We start from the raw sequence: 19,295 nt of genomic DNA, 5'->3' as shown, positions 1-19,295 counted from the left end.
ATGCACAAGATAAATACACTCCCGAAATTCAAATTTTCAGACGCTGCGGCCCGCGCTCAAAGCCCGCCGCCCGCGCCAAAGCTCGAAATAAATTAATTATATTTCGGAGCTTTCATCATCACGACTTCGCTCGAGTGGATCTGCAGGCCTCGCCTCGACTTTGCCAAACTAGGCGCAACCCCTCGTCCGGAAAAATCCTACAAGGGCACCGGAGGGATTAACCCTTCCAGCTTCCGTGAATAATGCTCCGCGAGAAAGGGTAGTTGGAATATGGAGGAGTGTCGCTAACGTTCCAATCAAATCGAAAAAAGAAGAAGAGGGGGAAAACATAGAGGACTTTGACGAGATTGCTTCGACTTGAAAGTTCCCAGATATTTCAAGGGATTTTCACAATTAGCAATACAAGGTCCTCTGAGGAGAAAAAGAGCGAAGTTCCTGACTTGTTGAGAAGGAATGAAATCGACTGAAGGATTGCCAGTAAATTTTTCTCCATACTAGGAGGTTAAGCCTCCTGAATGCTTCGCACTCCAACCTCCCGGAGCACTTGGCGCCTCAAGCGATAAACGTTACTCTCATGATTTTACATTGTAGAGTAACATAAAGTAAGATATTCTCCAACTGATAGTTGTAACGTGCTCGTGATAAAATGTCTGATTACATAAATTGCGCACTGGAAAAAAAAACACATTGGATCAAGAGTCCAGACTCTTAAAAACATCGACAAGAAAAAATACTCTTGATTCGATCAGATTTAAGCTTAAATCAAGAACCGAGCCTCTTAATTAGAGCGGATTTCCTTTTGATTTAAGCTTAAATCTAATTGAATCAAGAGTCCTTTTTCTTGTCAATGTTTTCAAGAGTCTGGACTCTAGATACAATGTGTTTTTTTTTTCCAGTGTGATACGTAAAATCTTAACTATGAGGTGAAAATTGAGATTTATGGATTCAGAATGCGAGACTGATTTCATAAACGGCCTGAAAAGGGGCAGAGGAGGAGGTGAAAGAGAATTACGGGTCAAACCCCTCTCGTTATGGGTAAAACACATAGAGAGGTGGACGCATCTGAGCATTAGTTCGTTCCGATCTCCGAGGTTAAGCCCAGGAAGAAACAGTATGCAGGAGCGACTGGAAAGGGAAGGTTGGAGCGACTCAAGAGACGGCTCATTGAGAGAGAGAGAGTCGCGGGGAAACTTCACGGGTATCGGGAGAGGATTAATTGCACTTAAGTTCAAAAGACAACAGTCAGCCGGTTGGTCTCCGTAATTTTCGGTCGCAAGTTTCGAGCGCGACCGCTGGATTCCCGGGGACGGGGAGAAAACTTCCCTTAATAAACTGGGGCCTGGGGAGCATCAATAAATTAACAAAACGCCGTTCCCCGGGCTGCAATCGTCTCTCGCTCGGAGCTAGGTGAAACTCGAAAAAATTAGGATCGAGGTATCGTGGCCGGAGGAATCTTTAAATCTGACAACAATCGACCGGGGGAGAAGGGGCTTAGTTCGGTCGGCGCCGAGGGCTATGCGGAAAGCCTACGCTCAAAGGCGTGAAGAGCGTCCTCAAAGGAGGACGGAAGCTCGGGGTTGTGCGGGAAGTCTAGTTCCGAGAGTGAAGGCGTTGCCGGACCAAAGCGTGTTGAAACCGGCGGAAAATTGACTTGGATTTTAGTATTAACCATGTGAAAAATTCTGCGGGAGACATACTGATTTTCTTCTGATTTAACCATGAATGTTGTAATAAAAAGAGCACCTCTGTCTGCCGTACGAAAAGGTTCAGAATTACTGTAAATCTCCATGCAGAGATGAAACTACTGCATTAGAGGGGTTGTCATGACTGATAGGACTAATATTAAAATCATCTCCTTCGAACTTAAGAGTCATCTCACAAAAAAACAACACTGCGAATATATTCAACCCTATTTCTGCATGAAGAGTGCGACATAATGAGCTACTTTGGTGATATCCTTTGTTGGCTCCATGGTCTCAGCTTTAGGAGCCTCTTTAGAGTTCGAAGATCAATTTTAGACCAAACCAATGGCACTATCGGGAAAATTCCGGGCTTTTTTAATGAAATTATCTGAAGTTTTTGTTTTAAACGACATATTACGAGAAATTTCCTCGACATTTCCCAGTTGTTTAAGTTTTCCAGTCCTTAAGACGCTGTTAGTTACCTGGTGCTAGAATCCAAATGGCTCTCGCATAATCAAGCCAAGATCATTCCGCTAATCGCACCTCAGCATGGACATTTTAGACTCTTTGACGTGCCCAAAGTGATTTTCGTAGGATTTTACCCGTTAAGTGTACATTTACTTGGCTGTATCTCTTGCATGCGAGACGCATTGCGACGGAATATGATTTGTATCTTACCTTCTTCGTCGTTGCCGACCATGGAGTATCGTTCGAAGCCGGGCATGTTGCGTTCTTCGCCGAGGCCGAAGTGGTCTTTGGTCCACTGGAGGCTCCCGCTCTTGTTGACGACGCGGCAAGGGAGGGTCACGTGGCTGCCCACGGTGGCCGTCTGGTCCTGCGGCTCCCGCACCAGCTTCTGCTCGCCCACCACCGCGCACACCAAGCACAGCACGCACAAGCTCGTCCATAACACCTGCCCAATCCACTTACTCACGGACATCTTCCTCCTGCAACATGAAAAATAGGCAACATTAGTCACAGCTCCGAGCAACTCGAGGCGAGAGCGCCTACAAATCTCAAGATATGCAGCACGTCCTGCACGGAGAAAAAAACCTCGTGCGTGGGACCCGAAGTTTAGGTCATATGGATCTCTGAAGTTTTCGGATTGAGCATCTGAACACTTTAGGTCTGGCTGTTGAGGTTCGGATCACACATCTGAAACTTCAGTTCTTACATCTGAAGTACTTCAGATGTGAGAACCGAAGTTTTTCGGATGTGAGAACCGAAGTACTTCAGATGTAAGAACTGAAGTTTCAGATGTGTGATCCGAACCTCGGCAGCTAGACCTAAAGTGTTCAGATGCTCAATCTGAAAACTTCAGAGATCCATAAGACCTAAACTTCGGGTCCCACGCACGAGTTTTTTTTCTCCGTGTGACATCAAAGATCACAACACATGAATGAAAGTACAACGAAAACATTCGATTAAATGGACAGAGTTTGACAAAGAGGGACCAAGCCACATCAGCTATTGCCAAATTTAACTGGGCAATTCGATTTTTACGAGAGGAAGTTTATGCGGATCTCTTTGAAAATTTTAAGGAATTTGATGGGTACTATGGAGAAAATTCACTAAAAGCGAGAAAATTCACTAAAAGCAAGAAAATCCGCAAACCCGTTTTTATGTAAAAAAATAAATTGCTCCGTTAAATTTGGCATTAGCTGATGCGGCTTGGTTCCTTCCTGCTTAACGCGGTCCAAATGTGTGGGCCAATAACACGGCGGTTCAGTGTCACGGAGCGCCAAAGAGTGTTATAAAGGGACACACATAATGTGTACCTCTGAAATTTACCGTCTCGGGCGAAGACCAGGATGGAAGAAAATAAAAAACATTCAAACGCTCATGGAGAGCGACAACTGCGTTCTTGGGAGAGATAGGTGGGATCAGAGCCTTCTCAGCGCGGAAAATTTCGGGGGTCTGGGTGGAGGGAAAGCTGGGGGAAAACCAGAAAAGTCTTTCGAAGAAATCCAATCTGGCTTTTATTGGGGGGCTCCATCTGCGCTGAAGACGAAGCGCGTCGCCGGTCGCGCGGACAGCGAGGTTAAATCCCTCGGTCAAGGGATTCCACCTCCGATCCCACAGTTGCCAAATCCACCCCACAAAAAAAATTGTCGAGGAAACATGGCATCAATACCAGTGTTGTCGGATTAAACTTGAAAGTTAAATACTTGTCGCCAAAAAATTAATAACTTCCAAGTTGTTACGTCAAAACCAATAGATAGATATTTATTTTTCCAAATTTTTTTAACAATTATCTTTCAATCTCAAAAGAGAAATAAAATAACGGAATTTCATCCAAAAAAAGGGAGAAGGTAAGCAACTGAAGCTCACCTACACTATACTATAACGTCTCTAGCTGCCTATTACAAAAATTATGAAAATTTCGCTGGATTGCAGAAAAATAGTTTTTAGGGCCACGCGCATCCCCTGCCCCCTCATTTCAGATTGAAAAAATACGCGCAAATTTTGTTTATTTCAGAAAAGTCCCAAGACTGCAGAACGTTCATATTGCGTCATAGAAAGTCCGAAAAATTTTATATTTTCGCCTACGCGGATTTCAACTTTTAAGGAACTAAATCGCATGCGCCAAACATATTTTCCGAAAAATTTCGGCTGAATTCTTCTTCTTCCACGAACGACTATAGGGCATGGCCCTGTTTGTCAGGCCATCCAGCATCGAGCACAATAAAACATATAAATATTAAAAATCTAAAAGTCAATGAAAATAAATGAACGGAAACTGCTGAATTCAGTTTTAACTTATAACAGAATCTTAAAATTTTAAGATTCTGGATTTTTTGCTTCGTCTCGCAGTTCGGCACTTTCCGAAAAAGGCAATTCGATTAAGGTACGCGAAAATCAAATCCATCAATTTACCATCGAACTGCGTCAAGTGAAAAGCGAGCTCACGGTTTGGCATCGCTGCCTTCCTGGTCGTGCGGTTTTCCGCGGCGGCACTTACAACTTTCCCCGTGGACTTGATGATTTACCCCTTACTTCCAGTCATTAGATTACCCGACTCGGCCGTCAGTCCCGATACAGCGTTGCCGTTCGGCCCGGAAAATTCCGAGTTTCCACCCTACGACGCTGAACCTTCACTAGCGGGACGATGTGGCAGGGGTGCGGGGCTCCATCTAGTTAGGAGCCTCCCCTGCCGCCCGGCATTGACGAGGATTTATGGCGAATTTTGAGCGGGAGACTGAGACGGAGGCAGAATATTTCCACGTATCTAGGCAAGTGATCGAAGGGATTCGTCTGTCCCTTTGAAACGCATTAAAGGATAGCGAAAGTTTTCGGCCGAGGAGCCGCTCAACCTCCAAGTTTCGCTTTGTGTAGCTTGAGCACTTTGATCTCGAAGATTCGAGGATTATGCCCCGGAAAAATATGACTTGGGATAATCTTCGAGCCGCGAAACTTTTAAACCTCAAAAGCAGACTCGACTAATTAACCCAATCGTCAGGGATAAAAAAGGCGGGGATACCGATCCGACGGACTACGGTAACAGTGGTTACTAAGGTTCAGTTTTACGATACACTTGGTCCGAGTTTAACAGGCGTATGCATCGGGTCGCATTCTTGATACGTATTCTTCTTTACATTTTAATGGCCAAATGGAGATGTTGCATGTGTGAGGAATTGGCGATTTGACTGTTGATTCTTATGTAAAAGTTCGCGAGAAACACGATGGTGCCACTAGTTTTCTCATAAATGGACCGAGTTTAACAGAAAGGAACCGAGCCACATCAGCGATTGCCAAATTTAACCGGGCAATTAAATTTTTTACGAGAGAACGTTTGTGCGGATTCCTTAGAAATTTTTAAGGAATTTTCTTCAAACTATGGAGATTTTTCACTGAAATTTGCACGGAAATCCGCGCAATCGTTTTCGTGTTAAAAATTAAATTGCCCGATTAATTTTGGCAATAGCTGATGTGGCTTGGTTCCTTTCTGTTTAACGCGGGCCAAATTAACTCCCAAGCTCAAAAAAAGCTCTCAAGTTGAGGCCAAAATGGAGAGGATATCCCACGCTATCCTGAGAGTCCACCTCTACATCAAAACAAACTCTCCATGCAAAGATAGGGAGTAAGTACATTAGGAGGGTTGCCGTGTTTTCAGTTTTAGAGTCGCAAATTAAAGTGGCAGCCCTGTCAATGTATTTGCTCCCTATCTTTGCATGGAGAGTTCGTCTTGATGTAGACGTGGACTCTCAGGATAGCGTGGGATATCCCCTCCATTCAGGCCTCAACTTGAGAGCTTTTTTTGAGCTTGGGAGTTGATTTCAGAGAAAACCAGCGGCACCATCGTGTTTCTCGCAAACTTTTACAAAAGAATCAACAGTCACATCGCCAATTCTGCCGTGCTAAGGAAAAACGCCGTATGAACCTTCAGGCGTTGCCAAATTTCCTTTGATAAAACGCGAGTTTCCTGGTAAACTTATGAATATTTTCCTTCCGATTTTTCAGATAATTTTGTTCGCAATTTTACCTAGAGTCCCTAAAAATTTCAAGGGAAAATATTCATAACTTTCCTCAAAAATAAACATTTGATTGAATGAAATTTGGCAACTCTCGAATGTTCATACGGCGTTCTTCCTTAGCACGGCAGAATTCCTCACACATGCAACATCTCCATTCGATACAACAGAGAGTTTCCGTCCGTGCCACACTATTTCGCAGCGAATTTCTTTGAATGGCGTCGGGAATGAAGGGGGACGGGGTAGAACGATGAAGATGTTTCATTGTGGGCAGAGGAATAGCGACGTCGGGTATTTTTGGCGCCCGCGCCCCCCGCGAAGCCGGGAACATTGACCGCCCCATCCGGAACCGCCCCCGGGCGGCCCGGGGCCCCTCCCGTCTTCGAACCCCGAGGGCAACTCGCGAGCAGATGAACCCTTGTCTGGCCTCCCTGCGTAATAAGTCGTGGTAATATTGCGCCAATCATGTGTAAAATCGAGAATTTGCACGAAAAAATTGATGCATCTCAGACAGCTTAATTGGATCGCATTTTGCAGAAAGGAACCAGCAGCAATTACAATATTGCTAAGACTGTGCAGCTTCATCTTTGTCTTGGAAGAATACCTAATTATCTCTGTACAGTTTACTATTTACACTTATCTTATTAAACTGTAACAATTTTTAGTGAAAGCAAAAATTACTTGCTAATCCTCACATTATTTAGGATAAATCGATATTATGAATGAGTTGCAAAATCTTCAGCAACACTTGCAATCGCGCTGGTTCCTTTTTGCAAAATGCAATCCAATTAGTCGCGTTCGCAGTCTTAGTCTTCATCCGAAATTGGAAATTTTAGAAAAATGCGTTTAAAAGTGAAAAAACCTACCGCCTAGTGACGTCATTAGGCGGTATTTCCTGTTTAAACACATGCATTTGATCAGATCAGGTAATTTGGTCTTATGTCCTCCAATAATTGAACAGTCAATTACAAAAGGGCTCAAGCGCCAGATATAAAAATACGAAAAAAACAGTAGGAACTGTAAAAACCAACCCGTTTTAAATTGCAGATTAATTAATAATGTGATTATTATTAATTCATCGCCTTGATATTTTAGAGCTCTGAGATTTATAAGGGGCCAATAATTAAAACAGCTATTACCATTTTTCTCTAATTCTCATTTTCGGCGCTTGAGCCCATTTGTAACTGACCCTTTCAATTGTTCATTTCAGAAGGCAAGGATATTCTTATGCTCGCAGTTCACTTGGTAGTTTCTTCTTAAATATGAAATGAGAAATGTATACAATTTTAGACAACTGCAAATTCTTCATTACTTGAAATTGCATGACTTAAAGGTGCGCTAAAGTTCTCCCTTAAAGTTTTTATTTTAGTCCATACTTACAAACTTCTGGAGACTCGAAGCCCGTTGGACTAATTTATCAATTCCAAGAAGCTGAAATTGCCATGTTTTATTTCTCGCGCAAAAAGATAATCTAATATCGGCCTGTGCAATCAAATTGCAATTAGCTGCTTCTGACCAAGTAGAATCAAATCGGCCAAACAGATGCACTTCAACTAAAAATAAAGTTCTAAAAACTGTTCTTCCTTCGTAAAAATAGAAAAGAAACGCATATTGCATGAGAAGACGATTGGTAAAGAACGCGATATGGGTATTATCACTGCGCCCGATTCAATTAACAACTTGAGCGCCCTGAAAAATAACCAAAAACGAGTTGTTGATTACAGTTGCCTGATTACACTTATCTCGACATGCAATTACGCACGGTCAAAAAACCATTATTGATACTTCCTTGTTGTTGTTTTTTTTTTTTTTTTTTTTTTTTTTTTTTTTTTTTTTTTTTTTTTTTTAATTGACTTCGATATCACTGGGAGATCAAGGCTAGCTCAATGTAAACACCGATTAGTGAGTCAAGTTATTCTGATCGATCGTTGATTTGTAAGAAATTTTTTTTCGAGGGCTATGATTCAGGCGCACGTGATTTTCTTCGCTAGCATAATTCTCAATTCTCTCACGAAAGCTCGCGTAACAATGGGTTTTGGTCATCGAATCTTACAACACTTCACAGAGGCGTTTGCATTGCATCTCGAGGATTTGATAACGCCGTAATGCACTTCAGAGTGAGAGACAGGAGGAATGTGAATCGAGATAGAGATCAATGATTTATGCGAATGATACTAGAAAATTCAAGGAATAAATGGCTAATCTCTGAAACTACTTCTGATAGAGTTGCATCACAAAGAGGGAGGAGGTATGTTACAATCGTTACGTAACGCAACGTAATATTGCTAATACTTTTTCAATGGTGAAAACTTATTCCAAACATCAAACAAACAAAGAGACAAAAGACCCCTGTCTAGGTACAATAAGTATCAGGGTTCTCTCGTGTTTTTCCGAACTCATTAAACTTCATTTGAAGGAGGGGATGTCTTTGACTAATAATTTTTGGCAACTTTCAACCCCAACATAAAATCTTTTGTTATGATTTGAAGCAAACGCACACATCGATCTATCATTACGGTTTTTGGTAGCATGGTGACTCTAAAAGAAAGTCTATTACAAGCAATTGATCAAAAAACTCTTCAACGGCATAAAGTAAACCCTTCCGTTTTATTTAAATGTGAAACTTATGTATTTAAGCAAGCAAGAAAAAGAATTGGTATCATAACTTTGTCTAATTATAAAAAAGTTTACATTGAGACATACAGGGTGATCCAAAAGTCCCTTCCACCCCCTCTAACTTTTTACCTAATTGAGATAAAGATTTGAAACTTGGGGGATATTCCTAGGTCAAAGGGAGCTACTTTTTGGCTCCCCTAAAATTTTCAGGGGGGCCCCCCTTGGGGGGGCAACGGCCCCCAACTTTTAATTTTCAAATGGGAAGACCCCCTTTGTGATAGTTCGTTCGAAAGAGCATAAAAAAAGAAAACTTTTCGCGCAAACCCGAAGTCAATATCTCAAACCGTTTCAAAATGGCGGCCGGTTAAAGTTCAAAATGGCCGAAAATTCACACCGGTTATTTGTCGATGGATTTGCGCGAAAATCGGTATGTAGGGGTATTTTGGCACGAGAAAAACGAATTTGACGTTAGATTTTCAATAAAACCGAAATTTCCAAAATGGCCGCCGGTTAAAGTTTAAAATGGCCGAAAATTGTCACCTCGGTTTTTTGCTGATGGATTTGCCTAAAACTTGGAATTTGAGAGTATTTTGGCATAAGATAAACAAATTTGAACTTAGATTTCTAAAAAAATCAATTTTTGGTCATTTTGAACTTTAACCGGCGGCCATTTTGGAAATTTCGGTTTTTTTTGAAAATCTAACGGCAAATTCGTTTTTCTCGTGTCAAAATACCCCTACATACCGATTTTCGCGCAAATCCATCGACAAATAACCGGTGTGAATTTTCGGCCATTTTGAACTTTAACCGGCCGCCATTTTGAAACGGTTTGAGATATTGACTTCGGGTTTGCGCGAAAAGTTTTCTTTTTTTATGCTCTTTCGAACGAACTATCACAAAGGGGGTCTTCCCATTTGAAAATTAAAAGTTGGGGGCCGTTGCCCCCCCAAGGGGGCCCCCTGAAAATTTTAGGGGGGCCAAAAAGTAGCTCCCTTTGATCTAGGAATATCCCCCAAGTTTCAAATCTTTACCTCAATTAGGTAAAAAGTTAGAGGGGGTGGAAGGGACTTTTGGATCACCCTGTATAGTGTTAGTGCAAAATAAGCAGCAAATTAAACATTTGCGTAAAAGTTAAGTGAACATTTGTTGAAACAGACCACTGAAAACCTCTTTGAAATTGCACCAACGGGCTTGTACTGATTCCCATATTTACAAAAAAAAATTTTCCCAAAAAGTACTTAAATCGTTTGGAATTCATAAAAAAAAAAAGTTTATTGCTGCGGCGAATTATTGGTTGCGACAAAATTCTACCAAAGAACGTTAGAAATCATAATAACCTCGCACCATGGTAAATTACTATAAAGGTTCATCTATGCCAGAGTCTGAGCAGAGCAAACGTCACATAATTTGACAGTGGCGCGTAACAAGCTTTAAGTGAGATGAACCAACTGTGTGAACAAAAGGAACGCTAAATGAACCATGGAAAAACAAACGGAATAAGAAGAAACACGTTAACTAACTACAAAGACGCCGGTGCATGCACATTGCACATGGCTGACGCAACCGTGAAAATCTTTTCAAAGACAACCGTGCAAGGTTGTCAAATGGGGTAATAATCGGCTGAATTTGCGCACGTGACTGGTTGGAAGATTGGGCGATTTTTACAGCTGACTGACAACAGGGGGTTTCGACGAGACACCACAGCTATTTTCATTCGAGAAAGGCGTCACCTTATTCACCGGATCCTTCGGGGATGGACGAATTTTCGCTTTCCACGTCGGAAAACACATACCTTAATTTGTGAAGTTGCACATTTTTTGTCAAATTTTATTTTTACATGGAAAACCTGATGAACTTAGGTTCTTGGAAAAGTTCCCATTTTTTACTCGTTCAAGGTAGGTATGATTATATACCTAGAATATATTCTGCGAAACTTTTAAAAACACGTTCATTCGTTTATTTTCTCCAAATAATGAATGAATAAATATGAAAAGATAGATTTTGAAAAATCACAATTGAAGGGGTCGGTACACTGGTGCATCGCTAGAGGGGTTGAGTTGCGTGGGAGGGTCTTCTTAACTGTAAGGAGTAGGACCACTCCGAGTTCCTTCAACTCCAAAACATCTGAATTATACGCCTCATTTAAAATCTTAATGCATAAGAGATATGAATTAGGAGTCACGGCTAAATGAACTTCCAGATTTTTAACAGACACGTATAAGCGATGGGACGAAAACAGTGTCAGTCTATCGAAGGGATCAAATTGCTTATCATATAGCTTAGCTGTAGTTAGTACGAAGAAAATGAATCAGATCCTTACAGGAATCGCTTATCTTGAAGTTAATGGCTTGTAGGTATGCATTTTTTTCCAAACCCCTCCAAGTACAGATAAGTCATTTCTAATAAATAAGGTTCATGATAGACATTAAATTTTGCTTTCTATCATTAACGTTTGGAATAGCATGATCGTTTGAAGAGAAGGGTTAAGGCTTTGAAATTTCGTGACTTATAAAAGTTTAAAATTGAAAGGTTAAAGCTCCGAAAAGAAAGCATTAGCAGCTTATGCAGAAAACAAAAAGAAAATCGATTTTTTTGTAAGCTAACCAGTGAATTTTACAAAAAAATCACGTCGTAAGTTTAGAATAATAAGATTTGATGCAGCTTACAGGATCGAGATAAATATCCTCCTTCGACTTACAAACGAACTTTCACTCCGAGAAAAAAGCGATTAGCGAACGGGCTAATCGAGAGAAAAAGAAATTGAGCAAAATCGGAATCGGAGAGCGAAGAAAAACTAACGAACTGGGGGAGGAATTTTTCTAAAGGGCTTAAAATCGCGACGAAATCACAGACAGGCACGGAAAACGTAACTTTCGAACGATCGGTCGAAAGTCTGAGTCGACACGGAGGAACTTGCAAACCGGAAAAAATGAAGTAAGTAGGAAAAAAAATGAAAATAACGAACGAGAAAAATAGGAACTAGATACTCGAGGGAAATCGAAAGGCGATTAGGAACTTGTGGACGCCCGCTCGGGGGGCTGGAAAAGGATGTGAGCCGGTGCAGCGGGCACCGGGAGTGCGAAAACGAAAGTGGAAAGAAAGGGGCTGTTGCACGGACTCCGATACGCGGTGACGTAAGTAAATTAAGATGAAATTCGGTGCGATCATTCTGGATGTTACTTTTAGACTGACAGGACCGAACGCGACGGTCCCCGCCGCGGGTCCGCGGCGTGGCGGCCGCAGAGGAAAAAGAAGAAGAAAAAATAAACGAAAAACAAAAAGCGTGCAAGCCACTTAAGATCGCTTTGCGCTTCTTCTTTTTCGGCGTCTGCCCTGCGTTGCCTGACTAACTTGGTGAGACAGGCGGTAACTTTGGAGAAAATTCGAAAGTTCTTTTGCTTGGGCGGGACTATGAAGGGGTTGGGGGGGGGGGGCGATTATTGAAATTGATAGACGAAGCTATAGACAAAGAGGACAAGGGGGACATGGAGGGATGCTACTGGTGGATGCGGATCGTTGCAATGGACAAAGGAGGTAGGCAGACCAACTAAAGGCAACCCTCGAAAGACCCTACAGTTAGTCCATCATTTTCTCCTTTAGTCAATAGGAACCACCTACTTAAACCAATGGGATCGCTCCATACTCCCTATGTCTTCTTTATCCATCGCTTTGTCTATCGATTTCAATAATCAGCACTCTGGAGGGTAAGTGCCCCCACCCCCTCCCCTTAAATCTACTTACATACAAGTAGCTCCCTCCGGAAAGTGTGAGAGATTTTGCTGAATAGGTGCGTGACATATGTTTCAACTTTGAAATTGCATCTCATTGGATTTGTCGATACAGCTTAAAATTGCTCTGAAGAGGTCTCACTTTTCAAAAAATTTCCCGGGAGAGCCCCCGAACCCCCTTTTCGAAGCTGAGAAAGTCCGTCAACCTTTTCTTGGAGCTGATGGAGTCTCCGAGATCCCCTCCCTCCAGTAATGGTTCTTTAGGTGCCTCCCCCGATCCCCTTGATGAGGTGCCCTTCTGACTCCCGAACAGAAGTTCCTTGCTCTGCTCACCAATACCTTGGATCACAAATATTCCGAGAGGGGGGCGGCTGCTAACCCTCGGGGGGGGGGGGACCTCCACCCTGGGACCTCCATAACTATGCCGTGAGGACGACTCGCTAAAACCTCTGTTCAGGTTCATTTAAGACTGTCGCATGGCTGACGACGAACAACCGTGAAAAATAAGGGTGCGGAAATGAAACTTGGCAGCGCGGACGGAGTCGTTCCGTAAATCCGTAAGCCTTCCGTTCCGACTGCACTAACCCCCGCGAAGTCTGCCGCCCCAAGCCCCGCCCCCCGCGGTGGCGCACGCGGCGGCAGGGCTTCTTAAAATACGCCTCTCGAGTCGTTGCACATCCTCCACGTCGGGCCACTGGGAAAGGGGCAACGCCGCGCCCCCTTCACCTTGCCCGCGGGTCCGGGGGTGGTTAGGTTTGATAGATGAACTCGTCGCCGAACCGACTTGCAGGTCATGCATTTCCACCACGGGACGCGGACTGCGAAATCCTCGAGGACCGAACAACCAACGGCGTAGCTGGAAGATAGGAGGCACTAAACAGCCCCCTCATAAGACGGGAAAACTTTGCTAAGGTGGCAAAATTCGTGATTTTTAGGAGCCACTCCCCCCCCCCCCCCACCTCCGAAGAATTTTGACCATAGACACTCACCCCTTGTAAAAATTTCTGAATTTGCCACTGTAGACACTTTGACGATTAGAAGAACGCGAGTTACGATTCGTCTTTTCCCGGACGAAGGGGCGTACCTGCATTCTTAGGTTGCAATTGCAAAATACACTTGAATGATTCAATTTTTTTAAAGAATGTGACTGCGCACTTTCTGGCCAACTTTGGCTACATTTTGCGTGTGAGTAGAAGAAAAATCGGCGAAATTTTCATGAGAGACGAGATTTAGCTCAGTTTTACGTTACCTTCAAAATCACGGATTTTAGATCATTTTCACAACAAGCTCTTCGCTGCGAGAGGATATGGGCGAGAGGATAGTGATGAACATCGTCTCCTGCAGTAATGCGAATTTCCCCGGAATTTTAAATGTGTGGACATAAACCTACACGATTTTTTTTTTTTTTAAAAAATATCTCTAAAGTTGTACATTATTACCATTCTCTCATATTGTAAACATTCCAGGAAATTTTTTCATCATTTTGTATTTTTGCCAAAATAACTTAAAATTCACGAATTTTTAAAAGAATTCTACCACCTAAAATAGAAATTTCGTTAAAACTTTATAATAAACGAAGATTTTGAAGAGTTCAAGCTATTGTCTTTAGAATTTTAATTCATCATTTTCGACAGAAAGTTTCGGGTTCTTGTACACGATACGTGCGGCGAGTCGTGCAAGCCTGGACCCTGTCCCTGATGCCGCTAACTGCAGAGTCCCATTAGCGAGGTGACGTCACCGTGAGACAGTCTCGTCGGAGGGCAGTGACTGTGACGGCGGCTAGACTTGCAGACTCTGGTGTCCGCAGGGAGTCAGACTGGAAAATTCGAGATGGCCACAAAAATAGACCGAGTTGCATCGATAGACACGAGCGGCCCGCCGAGCCGCGACGGCGGATCGGAATTTTTCGCTAATGCCGTCGCCAAATTCTCACTCTGCACTTTGGACATACATGGCCAAAATTCTCCTTCGGTCCGGACGCCGCACCGCGCCGGGGACCCGACTTCAGAGGAGACGAAAGCTGTCAAAAATATATTAGGAAGCACTAACTTTGCCGCAGGTACCGCTCTCGGCAGCGCCCATTGCCGCTTCGAGCGGGAAAATCGACGATTATTGCCACCGTCTGTATAAGAAAAGGAGCTTCGGCCCACGCACAGTGGATCGAATTAATAGGAGAGGCTGGACATGATTTCAAAACTTTAAAATCGTATATCTTCATTAATATGAGATGTTGACGGTTTAAAGTTTGCTTCATTGGATTTCTCGTAAAATTTTCTATGAAAAGCACCCCTTGAAATTAAAAATGTGACGAGATAAACGAAAAATTTTACAATTTTTATGAAAAATATCATGACCAACTTCTTCCAAGGACTCGTTCCACTGTGCCACGGAGGCAAAATCTTCAATAAGCAACTTTGCTGTTCTTTATACAGTTTTTGATAGTTTTTTAAGTGAGTATACAGGGGTTAAAACAAGTTTCGGCCTCAAACATTTTAAGGCCCGGAGGTCATTTACGAAAATTGTTCACCCACCAAAAATTGGACACGTGACATAACTTGGGGGGGAAATTGCTCTAAACCTTACACAAATTTCAATCCTCTTGACTATGCTCATGCTCAATGAAGTTTTTTTATGAAGTTCTTTCTATTTTAAGGGGAAAATGGTTTATTTCGAATGCAGAGATAATAACTTTTGATTGCATGGAAAGATGAAAAATTAGGCGAGTTTTCCGCGAGAAATTTACTTTTTATTCAGCATTGAGGACATTGACAAATTACTTGCATTAGCGCGAGGGAAAATGACAGCTTTTCCTCGTTAATCCATAGGAACAGAATTTCTTCGCACAATCTGGCATTTCTCTTCAGGTCGTCAGCCGTCTACAACCAAGACGAACCGGGTGCCAAAATACTTTTTCCGCTCCCAACGTTGCCGAAATTCGCGCGAAAAGATGGAATTTCTAAAGGTTCCGGAGAAATGTCGAGCTGTCAGGCAGAATGAGGCGTTACGAGTTAACGATTTATTTTTTACGAGGTAGTTGTCATTACGAGAGCCGGAGCATAAAATACTAGGTACTCCTGTGGGATTCCCAAGGCTATTCCTCGAGTGTCTTTCGACTTCGACTTTTTTAGCGAGAAGATGTGCTGACAGTCTGACAGTTAAAGAATGGAAAGTCAGCGAAACCGAAGCGCTATAATATTGATAAGGTTGTAGAAGACGTTGCTGCGTATCAAACTCTTGAAGTTTCTCATTCCTCGATATTTGCTGGCCTCTCTTTTCCCCGTAATGTTTAGAGCGCGAACCGTAGTTTTTCTCGGAACTTGTAGTGGAAAAAAAATCAATTTTTCTACTTTTCAGATAATTCTTCAACGTTCAGTCATCGCAGTCCGGCAAAAAGAGACTTTGAGTGAAAAGAGAAAGAAATTCCTACTTTTACAAGCGAATTCCCCGACGAATTTTATAATTTTACCGGGAATTTTCAGTTTCCTAGCGGATCCGGACATTTCCAGGAATTTCCAGTCCTGGACACCACGTTTTAAAGGGAAAGAGATGCTGAGCTCCCAGAGCATGTTTCAATGGCGGGAACATTCCTTTTTGCCTTTGAGCCTTGGAGAAAGTAGACTCCCTCCTTTCTGCCTCCTCAAAGCTGCTCTACTGGAATCCTAATCGAATCAGTGCTCTCATTCCATGTCCGTCAAAATTTCCAGGATTCGGAACTTTTTTGTTCCAATTTCTCTCACTCCAAGATCGTCAAATGTTCCAGGACTCCTTTTAGATTTTTTCAAAAGTTCCGAAATATACAAAAGATCCGGAAAGTTTCGGGAATTTCAAAAGTTCCAAGAAACGCTCAGTAAAAGCTCAAAATTTCCGAGATTCTGAACTTTTTTGTTCAAATTTCTCTCACTCCATGACCGTCAATCGGACGTATTCCTGCCAAACAGAACTATATGCATTAAGACGAGAGCCTTAAAACCCATAAGAATATCTGCATGATAGGGCTCACGTCATAATGCACATAGTTCCGTTTGACAGAAATATCCAAATGTTTCGGGACTCCTTTTAGATTTTTTCAAAAGTTCCGTAAAATACAAAAGATCCGGAGAGTTTCGGGAATTTTAAAAGTTCCGGGAAAAACTAAGAAAAACCTCAAAAGTTCCGGAATTCGGGACTAGTTCCGGGAAATGGGAGCACCGAATCGAATGAATGAAATCAGGGTGTCCGGGGTCAAGAGCACCGGCGCGAGATTTCCAAAGACGGGGCAACAGAGCCCCATCTCGGGTGCCGGCGACTCGGGGCCCTATTAATAGACACAGACTGGTTGCAGACGGTGCGACAGAGACGACCGCGGGACCGGGAACACTAGACAGAGACACCAACGAGGGCGGGGGGGGGGGGAAGACACGCGGAATGTACTTTAAAGTCTGGAACTATTCCGGTGACAGGAATCAACACGTTCTAACAAGTTCAATTATGTAGAAATTAAAATTAGACCGGAAAAAGGGACCGGGACCCGGGTTACGTCAAGTGACGAAGCTCGACTTTTCCGCCCTGACGCCCTCCGATAGGTGACCTTTAGACTGAGACAAAGGCTCGGCCTTTCAAGGATACGGCCTACCGACTTCGGCGATCCCGGAGGATCTGGACCCTCGAAGGGTGCATCCCTCCCAGGGGTGATTCGTGACAGTTTAATATTTAGAACTTCCAGTGGCACGCTCCTGGATTAGGGCTCATAAGCCCTCGTAGACTTCGCAAAAGAGAACACTGACAAAAAAAGTTGCGGGCTATTCAGACGTACCATTCATTTCGGGCTCAGAGGCCGGAAGTTCCTGTTCCGGGTGCTGGAGCCGTAGCTTAGATTGCTCCGGGTGCTAGACCCGGAACTTTCGGCCTCTGAGCCCGGAACGTGGACGATATGTCTATATAACCCGTAATAACCCATAAGTACAGCTCCCACGGCCGGAGGTTTTATCCATCACCACTCAGTTATCGTATCCGAATCCGTCACCATTACTCTTCACCATTTTGACTTGGAGTTAAATCGAATGTGGCCTTTGATGATCGCTGGTGGACGATATTTGAGTGCCGTGATGCAGAGAGATGGCCACTGCCAGTATCCAGCCATGAATAAAATCACCCACTTACGTCGGACGTTCAAATGACCGTATGTTGTTCTTACACTGGAAAAAAAAACACATTGGATCTAGAGTCCAGACTCTTGAAAACATTGACAAGAAAAAGGACTCTTGATTCAATCAGATTTAAGCTTAAATCGAAAGGAAATCCGCTCAAATTAGGAGGCTTGGTTCTTGATTTAAGCTTAAATCTGATCGAGTCAAGAATCTTTTTTCTTGTCGATGTTTTTAAGAGTCTGGACTCTAGATCCAATGTGTTTTTTTTTTTTTTTTTTTTTTTTTTTTTTTTTTCCAGTGTAAAACGAGTTAAATAAGTTAGTTCCTTTTCTCCTAATGCAGACCATCGACGGTCATTTGGAAATGGGGGAGGGAGTAGGAGTAGGGTTGTCCACGACTCAAAAAAAAGAAAAGAACTCGCAGAAAAGCTGGGACCTCTAGTAAAGCTCGAGGAAAGAAGTAGAAAAAACATGAGGGGGGAAAAACGAAAATTGGTTTTCTCACGTCGACGCATTGATTGATTAACCGAAGTGAAATTAATAAATATTTAATGAGTCGAGGTCTGAATATTGAGTTTTAAAAATTGATGAATATTCAAAGGGAGCGCCCCGCCACTCCGCCGTCCCTGCAAACGTCGCGTCGTTTGAGCCCCCGGCTGGGGCGGGGGGAGGGGGTCGCGAGGTGCAGAAAAAGGTGATTGAGTGCTCTCAGCGTCGAAGCTCATTAGAGGGGCGGGCACGGGGGGTGATGCTCCACCAATATTTTTCAAAAAGAAAAAAAAGCGAGGCATACGGAGAGCTATATTCTCGCTATTAGAGTTGACACTAGCGGGCCGTTTTTCATAACGCGGCGTCATGCTAGGGGCTATGCGCCCATTCGAACTGGGAACGGTTTAGCTTGACATCGCGCGGCTACAAAGAAGATGGTCCTGCCAATTGCGAGCTCGCTGCGCTGCGCTGCTTCAAACAGATGCGCTTCTGCAGCCCTCGTACACATGCCAATCATGATCGGCTCTCATTTTTTTGCCGGCCGATGGCGATATTTTTCGATCGACGAAGATTGCACTTTGAGAAACTGAATTATTACGTAGGTTTGAAAATTGTTGAAAAGATGGGGTAACATGGTCCTTCTTTTCAACAATTTTGATATTTAACTTGACATTTAACGGCATCGAATAAGATCATAGGAAGCGGTAACTGATGAGATAACGAACACATGGATTACATACTGATACTGATATCGAAACTGCACTCGAATGTGATATTTTCTCTCTAAAAAAACCACGCTTTTATTACGTTGAATTTCTTTGTTAAAATTGGTAAGTGAGTGCTTTAGTCTCCTGACAACAGAATTGCGATCTCAAAATTGGAGAAAAATGACGAGTAGCTGAAAAGAATGGAACCAATTGATGCGATATATAGCATGCCGTTCTTACACAAAATATGGCGTCCATCGAATCACCTTAACATCTTGTTACACACGATCTTAATTAGCCCGATTACCCGCCCGAAACACACATGATCTTTACCGCCCCCCCCCCCAAATATCCCGGTAGAGAAGGGAAAAAATAAAATAAAAACCTGGATTTGAAGAAGCTGAGGCACTGCCTACACAGAGAGAGGCTCAAAGATAAAAGCTCTACATTCATACGTATCGAATATCCCGACTGTG

The 19,295-nt window shown here is 43.0% G+C and overlaps 1 protein-coding gene across 5 annotated transcripts in view; it reads right to left on the bottom strand.

Annotated features, from left to right (window-relative positions):
• LOC109032981 (irregular chiasm C-roughest protein) overlaps positions 1 to 19,295 on the bottom strand; it is a 511,490-nt gene that overhangs the window by 12,694 nt on the left and 479,501 nt on the right. For 3 of the 5 annotated variants that reach the window (XM_019045352.2, XM_072302618.1, XM_019045350.2), the window contains one exon: positions 2,361 to 2,629. In XM_019045352.2, the coding sequence (XP_018900897.2) occupies positions 2,361 to 2,622 (262 nt within the window). In that variant the 5' untranslated portion in view covers positions 2,623 to 2,629. Of the gene's footprint in view, positions 1 to 2,360; positions 2,630 to 7,534; positions 7,884 to 11,436; positions 11,950 to 19,295 lie in introns of those variants that run through there. The other 2 variants (XM_019045353.2, XM_019045355.2) reach the window with 2 other exon arrangements.

Source organism: Bemisia tabaci, chromosome 7 (assembly GCF_918797505.1).
Source record: "Bemisia tabaci chromosome 7, PGI_BMITA_v3".
Classification (NCBI taxonomy): domain Eukaryota; kingdom Metazoa; phylum Arthropoda; class Insecta; order Hemiptera; family Aleyrodidae; genus Bemisia; species Bemisia tabaci.
This window is presented reverse-complemented; position numbering and strand designations above follow the sequence as displayed.